At 51.2% G+C, this 13,113-nt stretch overlaps 1 protein-coding gene across 1 annotated transcript in view; it reads right to left on the bottom strand.

Annotated features, from left to right (window-relative positions):
• The window catches only part of TG (thyroglobulin), a 246,605-nt gene that overhangs the window by 104,444 nt on the left and 129,048 nt on the right, over positions 1-13,113 (bottom strand). Inside the window, exons 36-40 of the mRNA XM_061171320.1 lie at positions 11,792-11,926; positions 9,982-10,146; positions 5,838-6,057; positions 4,151-4,244; positions 1,466-1,625 (exon numbers count right to left, since the gene is read on the bottom strand). Coding sequence (XP_061027303.1) covers positions 1,466-1,625; positions 4,151-4,244; positions 5,838-6,057; positions 9,982-10,146; positions 11,792-11,926 — 774 coding nt within the window. The remainder of the gene's footprint in view (positions 1-1,465; positions 1,626-4,150; positions 4,245-5,837; positions 6,058-9,981; positions 10,147-11,791; positions 11,927-13,113) is intronic.

Raw genomic sequence — 13,113 nt, 5'->3', positions numbered from 1 at the left:
GGAGGGATGGCATATGGAAATTCGCTCTCTTCTGTCTGGAAACGCTCTGAGCCAGAGTCAGCCGTGTCTGTGAAAAGCTCCACCTGAGCGGGTCCCACAGGCTGGGTTCTGAGTTTCACCATCTCTTTAGAGAAAGGAGCTCCTGATTTAACAGATCGTCAGTCGTGTGTTTGAAAATAGGAAAGAAAACCCGGGCAGGGCGTTCAGTGCTCCAGCAGCTGCCCCTGCACCCCTGAAGGAAAGTCTGGAATCTGTTCATCATCCACATTCCCCTCATTGGCACCTGGTCGCGTGTTGCCTTAACTTGTTGCCTGTTTCACGTTTGTTGTGCAGACGAAGAATCTTCTTTATGACACTCAAGGCCTCCTGCCACGTGGTCCATCCAGCCCTCATTCCCCAGCACTGCCTGGCTTCTGCTCACGCAGGATGCCTGCCCCACTCGGCCACATTCTAGAGGAGTCCGTCATTCCCGCCAGGCTACCTCCCACCCACCCAGCCATACTCAGCAGGCAAGACATTCCAGGTCTTAAATGAGATCCCAGGAGAACAGAGATGCTGCTAGGTGCCTGTCCTTGAGGACTCGTAAAGCCCATCACAGCTTCTAAAGCCCCTTCACATGTAGCATATCACTTGAGCCTCACAGTGACTTTGGAAGTTGGGTAAAATTATTCCCATTTTACAGAGGAGAAAACTGAGACTTGGAGAAAGGAAGCGTTTTATCCAAGGTCACACAGACAACCCTTGGCTCTTCAGATTCCCAGACCAGTGTGTCTGCCCTCTGCCACGTCTGCCTGTCAAACAACTGCCCTACCAGTGGGGGTTGGGGTGGGGGGGTGGGGAGATGGAGGAAAAGACGTGGGTGGATGACACTGGGATTGGTCCAAGCCTCAATTCTGCCTGTAGGCTGGTGGGGAAGGTGGAGGGCATAACCAGAGTGATAAAGGCATCTGCGACTGGATAGGGGACAGGCCAGAGGGTCACAAGTGATGCTGGAATTCAAGGGGAATCAGAAATCATTGTCTGTGCAGCCCTCACTCCAGTAAATGGCTCCCTGAGGGCCCAAGAGCTCTAATCCACGCCTTAGAGTCGCCAGGGCAGGTCGACCCTGGTGGTGAATCCTGGCTCTGCTCTTTCCTGACCATGTGAGCTTGAGCAAGGGTCTAGCCCTCTGGGGTCTCGGTACACACACGTGCACACACAGATATATCACAAGATAAAACGTGTACTTGGAACAGCTTCAGACACATGATAAGTGTAATCAGTAGTAACTGTGACTCTCATCTATGGGCATCAGCATGGCTGGAGGGTCTCATGAATGCACTGGTCACACCACTCCCTGCTCAGGGGGCTGGAGGAGGGCTGTGGGCCGGGAAGGGATGGGGCTTTGGGAAGAAAGGACTAAACGCACACAGAGAACACACCCGGCTCAGGAGGTCAGCGGTCCCCACCAATGCCAGCAACTCACCGGAACTCAGGAAGCCAAAGACGCCCACTCGGTAGCTGGCAGTGACCACGATGAGGTTGCCAACAGCAGCCAAGAAGGAGCCGTCCACGGCCGGCTGGCCCCCGCTGGCCCTGCCCTCTGCGGCGTTGTGGAAGAACACCAGCACAGACATGCTGGGGGCCTGTAGGGAATGGAGAAATGTGGGAGCTCCAGGCGGCCACTCTCACCCCCCAGAGCTTGGTGAGGGCGCCTTCCCCATGCAGGTGCCCGACTGTGAGGTGACGTACGACTCTTCCTTCACCTCTGCCCTGTAGGCATATTTAGTCTCAGTTAGGGGCTGAATTGTGTGCCCCCCAAATTCACATCTTGAAGCCCTAACCCTGGCTGCCTCAGAATGTGACTGTGTTTGGAGACAAGTCCTGTAACGAGATGGCCCTAATCCAATAGGACTGACGTCCTCATACAGAAAAGAAATCTAGACACAGATGCACACAGAGGAGAGGCCTGTGGAGACACAGGGAGGAGAAGATGACCATCTACAAGCCAAGGAGAGTGGCCTCAGAAGGAAACAAATTTGTAGACATTTTGATTTTGGACTTCTGGCTTTCAAAATCATGAGAAAATACACTTCTGTGGTTTCAGCCTCCCAGTCTGTGGTACTTTGATAGAGCAGACTGGGCAAAGGAGCAAAACCCATCTCCCGGATGAGGACCCTGAGCGCCATAAAAAGTGAAGACACGTTGCCCACGCTGCCAAGTGAGCCGGGGACCTGTCTCATGCAGCCACGTGGTCTCCCAGCAGCCCAGCTCCTGGCCCGCATTTATTCTGGAAGACGGTTCTGTGTCCTCCTTGGGGAGTCCTTGAGTTTGGTCACCGTGCCTGGAACCCTATCTTGTTAACACAGAGCCACCTTTGTTAAGCCCGACTGAGCGCCAGGCACCATGCTGACTATTTGCGTGTGTCATTTATTCAGTCCTCAAACAGCTCCGTGAGGTTGGCGTGTTGTCGTTACTCCCATTTTACCGATGAGGAAGCGGAGGCTTGCTGATGCTAAAGCGCCTGCCTCAGATCACATGGCTACGAGTAGCAGACCTGGGATGTGAACCCAGGTTGATCCCTTCCTGTCAGAATACTGTGTCCCGTCTAGGGGATCGGACACCCCGCCCCAGGCCATGGTAAACGCAAGGCCCCAGGGGGCTCTCGCTCACGCAGGCCCTGAATCCCTGGACTGTGACTTCTCTACTCCATGTGCCCTGGGCTCCGACACCAACAGCAAACACTGACCAAGGACCTGCCCGGGTGGGTGCCGTGCTAAATGTGCTCACCTAGAACGTCTGATTAGAGCTTCCGCCTCACAAGGTAAATGACTCTAAGCACCCCCATTCTACAGGTGTGAAAACAGAGGCTCAGAGCAGTGAAGTGGCTTCTTGAAACATCTACAGAGAGGAAGGGACTGAGCAGAATTCTGACCCCAGCCCCCCTCCCTCCCTATGGGACACTCCTTCTCGTAGGTGTCACCACTTGGTGGGCTTGTTGATTCTTCCAATAGGAGGCCTTTTAAATGCCATAGAAAAAGGCCAGCTCAGGTGGCCTGGGTTTCATTTGCTGAGAGGTCAGGGACAGGCCCTGTATACCCCTCCTCAAAGTACCCTGAGTTATTTTTATTGAGTAGCACATGAGCAAGAGAGAATACTTCCATTCATGCAGCCCAGGAGAGCCTGCACATTTAGGCGCCCTTGTTCCAAAGCTTACTCAGGTCAGCTTGCTGTGACCAAACCTCCAAAGTACATTGCCTCTCACTGCTGGTAAACTAGGGGACCAGGAAGCGGTGGCATAGTCACATGTACCATGGGATCTGTCAGTACAGGGTTGGCGTCACCAGAAACTCATGTTTCCTAAGGCTCATCAGTTCTGTTTTCTCTCATGAGCTCTGACCCTTCCCCCAAAACAGGAAACTCAAACACTCAACATCAGGATCATAGCTGCTACTTAGGCAGATACAGCCTTCAAAACAGGACCTCACCAAAGGCAGGGTCACCTCCCAAACCTCACCCTCTAGAACTGCCTCGAATGAGAAACCACATGGAAAGAAATACCCCCTAGGGGGGTCTCTCCAAGGGTCCCTCCAAGAAGAGCCCCTGGTTTCCTCATTTGCGGATTAGTTTGATCCAGCTCCACATTCCCCCAGCCCGTGGCCTGCCAGGGGGCCCTGCGTCACCGGCTGGCCCTCACCCGCCCTCCTCCGCACCCCTGCTCAGGCGGGCCCTCCTGATCACCACCTCACTCCTTCTGTCTCTCCATCTCCTCCCCTGCTGTGTTTTTCTTCACAACCATATCAATACCACAGTTGTCCAATATATTTATCTGCTTCTCTGTTTATTTCTGCTCCTGCCACTGAAATGTAAGCCCCCCAAGGGTGGCCGCCTGGCTTTGTTCATAGCTGCCTCCCACTGAGACAGTCCCTCCTGTGACTGGCGCTTTATGGATACTTCTTAGAGGACCGGAGCAGGATAGCCGTGCACGTGCTCCCATGCGGGAGATCAGGTGAGGCCGTGGGGGACCCAGGCTTGCTCTCAGCCACTCAGGCCTCAGGAAGCCAAGAACCCACCAGGAGAGCACAGGGCGGACAGTGCTGGCCGCTCTGGGGCTGGGGATTTCTAATGGGGCGGTTTTCAGGGCAAACATAGCAAGGGCTGCAGCACTCACCACGTTCTGAGGGACAAACACGTTGAGATACAGGCAGTCCTCGCTGACCCCGGGGGACGAAGGCGTCCTGATGCCTGGTTGCCAGCAACTGGCCCTGCAGGTACAGATAGACAGAAGGCATGACTTGCAGGGAAAAAAACCAAAGTGACAAGTCCCAGCCCCCTTCCCATCAGCGGCGGCAGAGCCCACTGCCCCATTCCAAAAGCCCGGCGGCCCACCAGCAATCAGGCAGCTTCAGGAAATGGTTAATGGGATTGGTGAGTAAACGGTGGAAACAGCAGCATGCCATCCCTCTCTCTACCACGGGCCTGAAGAACATCCTACAGGGACAAAGGGCTGGCCCAGAGAGAAGGATGCCCAGATAAAGAGGAAAATGTGTGTCACCTGTAACCTGGGCCCTTCCTGGCTCCAAGTGAACAGACCTGCTGGGATGAGGTGTCCCAGCCTGCTTTCTACATCAGTACAGGGTCCAAGTGTGCCAGTTGGAACATCTCCTGGCATAAGAGCTGAGACTGCATCTGGGATGCATCTAATGGAGGCACGATGGTTGCCCGCCCAGGCCTTGTTAGCACTGGGCTCTGATGAACCTAGCTCTCCAACTACTCTCCACTCAAAAGCCTCAGCCACCTCGTCTGTCCAATGGGTGTATCCTAACACGCTAAAGTGTTCTAATTAGTCCATATTTGTTTCTCTGGTTGCCCAGTGGTGGAGACTTATTCATGACTTTCTGCATCTTTCTGCCACTGTCCGAGTTTAAGCCTCCATTGTTGCTTTGCCTGGAGCAGTCCAGAGCCCCCTGCTCGCCCCTCTATCTGGCCCTGGGCCTGCAGACCTGCCGGGCAGCCAGCCGTGGGAGCGATGGACCGGGAGAATGCAGCTGCCTTGAGACAGAGCTACGGACCCCTGTGGGAAGGGGAAAGGCCGTGGGGATGGGAGAGGGAGACATGGGTGCTCTTTCCACAGACGCTCTGAACATGCTTTAATTAGAAAAATCACAAGATCGTATCCAATCTGTCAACTCTTTACAGTGGTATATGCATGGGAGGGAATGGGCAAAATTGAAAGCAGTTGATGACGAAGGAAAATAAGATATTCCATTTTTTTCCCCTTTTTTGAAAATTCCTTTTAATATTGTTCCTGTTGGGGGAATCAAAGTCCTTTTAAATTATTTTTTCACTAGCTCATGTGTTTTTCCTTCTCTGCTTACTTCTCAGCCCCACTGAAGTCAGGAGTGGCCGGGAGGCTGAGTCCTGGTCACCGCCACACTGGGGCACGTGATGAATGCACGCCCCACCTGCAGCTGTGGCCCATGGAAACCTCCCCTGCAGACTCTTCCACAGCCTCTCTTTCCTGGATGCAAAGTCAAGGAAGGCTCCTAGAAGGAACCTTAGAAGGTTTGTGCTGAAGAAGGCACATCAGCCTGGGTGCCCGCATTACTGCATGGAGCAAAGCCCACCTGCCCCTCCATCATCAAAGGGATTGTGCGGGACCAAGACAATGTTAAGTCACCGACAGGTGGGAGTTCATGTGTTAAAGCACTCAACACCATCTTAACAAATATAACCCCTGCTCCACGCGTGGCTCAAATTCGAACGCACTGCTCTGTTATCAAGTCTCATCTTGAAGGCTTAGAACGGGAGAGGGTTTCCCTGGGCATCCCCCAAAATATACTCCACTCCACCCTTACCGTGGCTTGGTGGCATCCCAGGACCCTGTCCAGTTCAAGGGCTCCGGGGCCCGGAAGCGGCTTCCCGCCAGGGGAGGGGTGGCATACGGAACTCCCAGGAACTGGTCCACTTGCTTCCACGATGTGCCCACCTGGATGGCTTGGGACCTGCCCAGCAGCCGGCCGTGGGTGGTGATGGTCACAGAAGGTGCAGATGTCCCAAAGCCAAGCAGAGAGATGTCTGGGAGGGGGGAGGGAGAGAAAGCAGCTGGTGCTCTATTCACAGGTATTCCAAATGTACTTTAAGAAACGAATCTAAAAGCCCAAACACTGCTTTCTGCATTAAAAAAAAAAGTTAGTTATTCATTCAGGCCCCAATAGCTTAAGTCTAGTCATGCTAGTGTTCAACGTGGAAAAAAAAAGAAAAGAAAAGAAACCCAGCAAAGACACCTGATCTTCCCTGGGCACTGAGCGATCCCTCCCCCAGATGCGCCATCTCAAGTTCTTCCCAGAGATAACCCAGGCCCACAGCCCCTGACTCAGCACCTTGGGGCCAGATGTTACCACAATTCTGAATTATTTGGATTTTAAAAAGAACAGAGGGGCACAGAACGTGCAAGGTTCAGTCCTCCAGGGGGGTGTGGAGTGGAGACCCATCAACAGACACACCAGTTACTTCTGGGATGAAATGTATAGGTTATTCCTACTAAGAGGGATGAACACATATTATCATTTCTTCGGTCACTTCAGGTCAGATATTGCCACCAAACGAGTTTGCCACAAACTTACAAAAAAATTTTTTTTTCTGACTTTTAGAGCGTTTGGATTTCAGAATTGCAGCTAAGGCACTGCAGAGCCGGTACTTGTATTTCACTGGTGAGGAAATAGGTTTAGAGTCTGGGGGTGGGCAGCTGTCAGGACTTCAAAGTGATGTAGGATTCAAAGCTATACTTTTCTGAACCCCAACTCTGACCACAGGGTCAGAGGTTCACAAAGGGTCAAGGCCAGGCCTCGGCCCAGGTCTGCAGTGCCCATCCCCCTTTGCTCACATCCGGATACCAGCTGGTCTATGAGTTCACGCCGGTGCTGCTGGCCACCCTGCACTGTGCTCCACAGGCCTTCCGTCCCCTCCCTGTAGTGCTAATCTCCAGACACTCATCAGCCTTTCTTCAGCCCTGTCTTATCTCCTCCACTATATTTCTCACATTCATTCATTGGTTCAATAAACTTCTGTTGGGCCCCGGCTCAGTGCCAGATGCCATTTTCAGGGACTTAAGACAGACATGTGCCTGGTTCCCCACAGGCCTTAGGGCCTTGCACGGAGGAAACCAACACTGGTGAAGAGATTCTGTGTGTGTGTGTGTGTGTGTGTGAGTGTGTGTGTGTCTGTGTGTGTGTCTTTGTGTGTGTCAAGTGGGGGGTCTCTCATTATTTCCAACATGTGTGTTTGGTTTGCTCCGCTTCTCTGTGGGCCGATGGAGAGAGAAAGCTTTGCAGCTTTGTCTGCAGCTCTGTCTATTTAAAATACACATATAGGATGACCAAACGTGAGCCTGGGAGAGGAGGCAGACAGACAGACAGACACGCGGAAGTCTATCCATTCCTCAAAAGCTTGGTACCATGCAGTGGTTCAATTAGAGGTGGTTTTGACCCCAGGAAACATTTGACAATGTCTGGGGACATTTTTTGTTGTCATAAGGGTTGGGGAGAGATACTAGCTACTGGTATCTCATACAGTAGAGGCCAGAGAAGCTGCTAAACATCCTGCAATAGAGAAGATAGGTCCCCACAATGAGCCTTCTGGTCCCAGATGTTAATGGTGCCGGGGCCGAGACTCCCTGGCGTGATGTGCATTCATGACTTCCAGGCCACTGAGGGTCAATGTGGTGAGGAGGAAACAATGGATGGTCTGAGGAGTCCAGCAGGTCTGTGTTTTGCGTTATGGACCAGCTACTTTAGAAAACCTCTATAATTCTTCTCATCCTCAATTTTCCCATCTGCAAAATAGGAACAGTAGCAGTCCCTACAATGCAAAGATGTTAGGAATAAATAACACAATGCCTGTAATGTCCCAAGCCCAGTGCCTGGCAAATGACAGGAGATCAACACATGAATGAGTGAATGGGAAAGAGGGAGGAAGGGAGGGAGTGAGGGAGGGAGGAAGGAAGGAAGGAAGGAAACTGAGTGAAAACTTCTCTGTTGCATAAACACTGGCATGTGAGTTAGAACTCAAAATGGAAACTCAGGATGGAAAGAAACAGTTGCCGATTTGTAATCTGGCCTCAATCACAAATCATGACTGCTCTCACTCCCACAGTTCTTTCCTTCTCACAAGATTTCCTGTTTCAATTGCAAATCACAGGCTCTCAGGCCAGCATTCAGGACTGTGGGCGCTAAAGTAGCAAACCATCTGAGGTCAGCTCTGCAGGAAACAGCCACATTTCACCAATGTGGCAGCATCTGAAGCAGGGAGTGAAGACAGAAAATGTAAAAGCTAAAGAATTTCGAGGGAAGGCAAGCCTGCTTTCCCACAGACGGTGGTATTTAAGCCTCCCTCCAGAGGCTGCCCAGTGAATCCCAGACTGAAAGAGATCCAACATGGGGAAAATGTTTGATGTGCATTTCTCCCTTTGGAATCTTTTGCAGATATGTGGATTCTTTTCAGAATACCCACATATTTAGGCCCTGTGACTCTCTGGATTAAGAAAGTTATCTGTAGCTCTACATATACATTAGGTGCAAACAAATAACATCTATGTAGATAAATGTGGGTGTGCATCTTCTGCTGGAAAGTGAGCATTTCACATTGAATTTGAGACACACAGAATTAAGAGAGAAGCAGTCGGATTTGTTTTACAGAACTCAGACCTCAAAGTGAAGGCATTTCTCAGCAGGACTACCATGCAGATTAGCTACACTATGGGTGAAATCTATCTAACTCGACTGAATGATATAAACGTCCTGAGAGAAGACAAGCCTTGAGATTAAGGGCCCAAGACCTCAGTTTATAGGAATCAAAGCACTCCCAGCCCTGGGGACCCTCTCCGGATCTAAAGGCTGAGGTGGAGGAGGGGGCAGAGGAGACATCACTGGATCCAGACAGGCCTGAAGGACCGTTAATGCAAAAGGACAGGGTGGGCCCAAATCCCACTGCTACCTGGTTTTGTAAACAAAGTTTTATTGGCACACAGCCATGCCTGTGGATTTGTTATTGTCTGTGGCCGCTTTCCTGCTACAACAGCAGAGTTGAGTAGCTGTAACAGAGACTTGTGGCTGTAAAGCCTAAAATATTTATTATCTGGCCCTTTACAGAGAGAGTTTGCTGACATCTGCTCTTGAAGATAAGATGGCAGACATGGCCAACATTTCTAAAAAATTATTCATTTCATCCCATAAGCATGTTTAATGGGGGAGGTGTGTCCCCCAGGCCCTCGATTCCCATGTTTCCTGTTCCACAGCTCTTATTAGGTCACTTAGGGATGCATTTATATGTTGCTCTATCCTTGCTTGCTTCACCCCTGTATCCCCAGCACCTAACACAAGGGCTGACACATAATAGCACGTTACTGAATGTTTCTAAACTAAACCGAGCTGGAAGCAGCTGCTCTCTCCGGGCACTGTGGTGTGGTCTTCAGGCGATGAGGTTTTGTGGGAGAGGACTGCCTCTAGAGATAGGAGATCTGGTTCCAAGTTCCCGTTCTGTCATCGCTAGCTGTGTGAAATCAGAGAAGTAACTTAACTTCCCTGGACCAGAGTCTCCTGATCTCTAAGACGGGGATAAAACCCTTATCTTGCCACCTCACAGGATAGTGTGAGTATCAAATGGGATAAGGCATGTGAAACAACTTTCTAAATTCTAAAATAGTAGTTAAAAAGTGGCTTATTTAATTATTTTACTCAGAAATGCAAAGGCCAAAATGGCTTCTATAACTCAAAGGAAGTAATGAGTAAAGGCGGTGCAGAGAAGTTCTAGGTCAGAAGTAGGGTTTTTCACCTTCCTTCAGTCCATCCCATGTGAGTGCCACGGAGCCTAGGATGACTTTGACCGACTTTCCCTTAAGAACCTCAAAAGCCACTGCCCATGAGTCACCAGGTGCTCGGACAGTCGCTCCCAGCCACACCCAGGCCCTCAGGAATGGCTGCAAAGACACAGGCCAGCACTTACTTGGCTTCTGGTAGATGTGGGTGGCCTCTTCACGGAGCAGAAGTTGGCAGTTTGGGGCCTGCAGGCTGTGCGTGCAGCTCTGGGTATCGGCATAGAACATGCACCTCACAGCGCCAGGTTGGGCTTGCAGAGTGGTGACAACGCAGGCCTGGTGATGGGAGCATTCTGCAGAGGAGGTAATGAGTGGGGCTTGGGCCTGAGAGATCACCTCAGTCATGTATCCAATCATGCGTCCACGAATCCATCCATCCATCCATCTATCCTACCATCCAATCATGCATCCATGAATCCATGCATGCATCCTTCCATCTATCCAAGCATCATCCATCCATCCATTCATGCAATTTTACATCCATAAATCTGTGTATCATCCACCCACCCACCCTTCCCTTCATCCCAAGATAACCTGGGATGCCCAGCAGGAAATAATTAACCTGAGAGAGAAGACCCTGGGTGGGCTCTCTGCTGCAGTCTCCTCATCCTCCTTCAGGGTCAGCCCAAAGTCAAAGTTTCCAAGGGGACAAGCCAGCCAGCCATCCTTCCATCCAATCATGCCTCATGAATCTGTACATCCACCCATGAATCATCCATTCATCCATCCAATTATGCATGCGTGCATCCATCTATACAAACACTCACTTCTTCATTTAAACACCAGGCACAGTGCTAGGGGCTGGGAATAAAATAGTGGTGGTGGAGGACCCAACCCTCCCACCAATCTATTTTCCACACAACAGTCCGGATATTGGTTGTTTATTTATTCACAAATGTGCTCTTGTCATTCTCCGATTGAAGTCATACCAGACAAGGCTCTTCACGCTCCAGCCCGTGCCTTCCTCTTCAGCCTCATCTCCCTCTGCCTCCCCCACCCCATCACACCCACCACCTTCTGTCAGGGGTTATGACCTTTCCCATGTGTACCAGGTCATGCCCTAGACTGTTTAAAAGATTCATGGCATTAGGGTATTCGGTCCTAAGAACAGCTCTGAAAATAGTGCTGCTTCATTTGATTGAGCAAGTTGTGCATTGCCTAAAGGCCTTATTCATAGCCCAGTCTCTGTGCTGTGGCACCACCCAGAATTGCGTGATGTACAACCTATACAGCTGTACATGGTGGCCCTGGCTGTAATATGTGCCTATCGTTATCCAACCTTGTAGGGAAGGGGATCCATGTAATCTCAGAATTGAAGAAGTGTAAATGTTACCCAATCTTGGCCTCTTTCACAAGGTGAAGCCTTTGTAGAACATTCTGATCATATGGTCACCTAGCTTTTGTTTAAATACCAGTGACTGAAACCCTGTAACGGAAGTAGGCATTTGTGGACAGCTTTGCCTATTAGGAAGTTCTTCATATTGCACTGAAAAATGTCTCTTGAAATTTGAGTTTTACCCATAGGTCTTTGCTTGTCCCATGAGCTTGGCCAGAACAATATCCTTCCTCCTGGCCATGACGGCCCACCTGTAATCTGAGGACAGCCGTCACAGCTTCCACGCATCTCCTCCATCTCAGACTAACCCCCTAGATCCTTCCTCTGATCTTCCTCTGACCTGGTTCAATGTTGCGCATTTTCTGGCTGGCTTAGCCCCTTGGAGACCTTGACCATGGCCAACCCTGCAGGAGGATGAGGAGACTACAGAGCAGAGTCCCCCCGCCAGGGTCTTCTCCCCGAGGTGAGTCCCTTCCGGCCAGGCACCCCAGGTGATCTTGGGGTCTCCTATGTGTTTTTGAGGTCAGAATCTTGAGGAGCACTTGTGTGAGAGGGGTCCCGTCCCAATCAACCCCCTACCTGGAGGTGGAAACTCCCCTTACCCCACAAACAGCGGTCTCGGGCAGCAGAGAAGTCACCCGTGGCAGCGGTGCTGATGTGGGCAACGTCAAAGTTCCGGATGGATGGATCAACAACTACTGAAGAGAGGGCCAGGGACTGCCACGAGTCCAGAGCGACTAGGAGGGAAAGCAGGGACAGTTAGTGGAGTGCCATCCGATGCCCCCAAAGGGTGCCCAAGGGCTCCCTCCTGGTGGTCTCCGTTCCCATGTGACCCCATTTCTTTATCCATCTCTCCATTCTACTATGATTTTTAAGAGTTTTTTTTTATATGAGCCAAGGTCCCGTGCTCAAGTCTAGGGATACAGAGGTGAAAAACAAAGCAACAAAAGCATGGGCGTTTCTATTGAGCAGCTCACAGTAGAAGGGAGAGAATGTGAAATGACAAGACAAACACTGTAGTACAGTTGTTATAATGCAAAAGTCAGAATAACGCTAATAACCATGATAATAACAGGCTTGTCAGTGTTCCTTATGTGGTGCTTTGTGATGTGCTGCCCGGGCTGCCTTCAGGACCAAGGCTCTCATTTCCCAGCTGCTGGGAAGCTTATGGCCGGGGCTCCCAGCTGAGTCCCTCTCTAGGAACTACCTAGGTCTAGGCTAGCTGCCTCCCCTCCACAGGGTCAGCCTTCATCCCCAAACTAGTCCCTGTGGGTATACAAAGGCCCAGCCCCCTTGCCTCAAGATGGGACAACTCCCAAGGGCCGGCCCAGCTTCACAGCTCACTGAGGCATCAATGCAGCCATTGTTTGGTTTGCATCAACCTTCTACTTCTCCCCCTGCCCAATTCTGCCCCCTCGCTTCCTTACAGGTGTTGCTCCCAAGAGCACTGAGCGCTAAACCTTCTGCGTGCAAATCTCCATCTCAGAGTCTGTTTCCTGGAAAACCCCAGCTAAGACATCCTCTTTAAAAGATGAAGACAATGAGGCACAGGGATGTGAAAACGGCTAGTCCGAGAGCGTGCTGTGCTTTCGGAGTGGAACAAGATGGAAAGCAGGTCTCTGCATCCAGAGAGCCTGTGCCTCCAATTGCTCTCCTCTGCTGCTTCCCAGTCCTTGCACAGGACATGCTGTCACGGCGAGAGGGAGGGACATCCTGGTTGTGGCTGCCACAGAGGTGCTTGGCAGAGGCAAAGAAATCTGCCAGAGCACCTGTGTCCCTGTGAGGACAGAGGTGACCCTGCAGGGGGGTGGGGTGCTTAAGCTTCCACCGTGAGGAAGGACTGTGGGTCCAGGGGGATGAGTGCATTATTCTGTCCACAAATGGCATCAAACTAGGCGCGATGCCACCTCCCAGAATAGGCCTC

Source organism: Eubalaena glacialis, chromosome 17 (assembly GCF_028564815.1).
Source record: "Eubalaena glacialis isolate mEubGla1 chromosome 17, mEubGla1.1.hap2.+ XY, whole genome shotgun sequence".
Classification (NCBI taxonomy): domain Eukaryota; kingdom Metazoa; phylum Chordata; class Mammalia; order Artiodactyla; family Balaenidae; genus Eubalaena; species Eubalaena glacialis.
The sequence above is the reverse complement of the archived record's forward strand: the minus strand, read 5'-3'. Positions and strand labels throughout refer to the sequence as shown.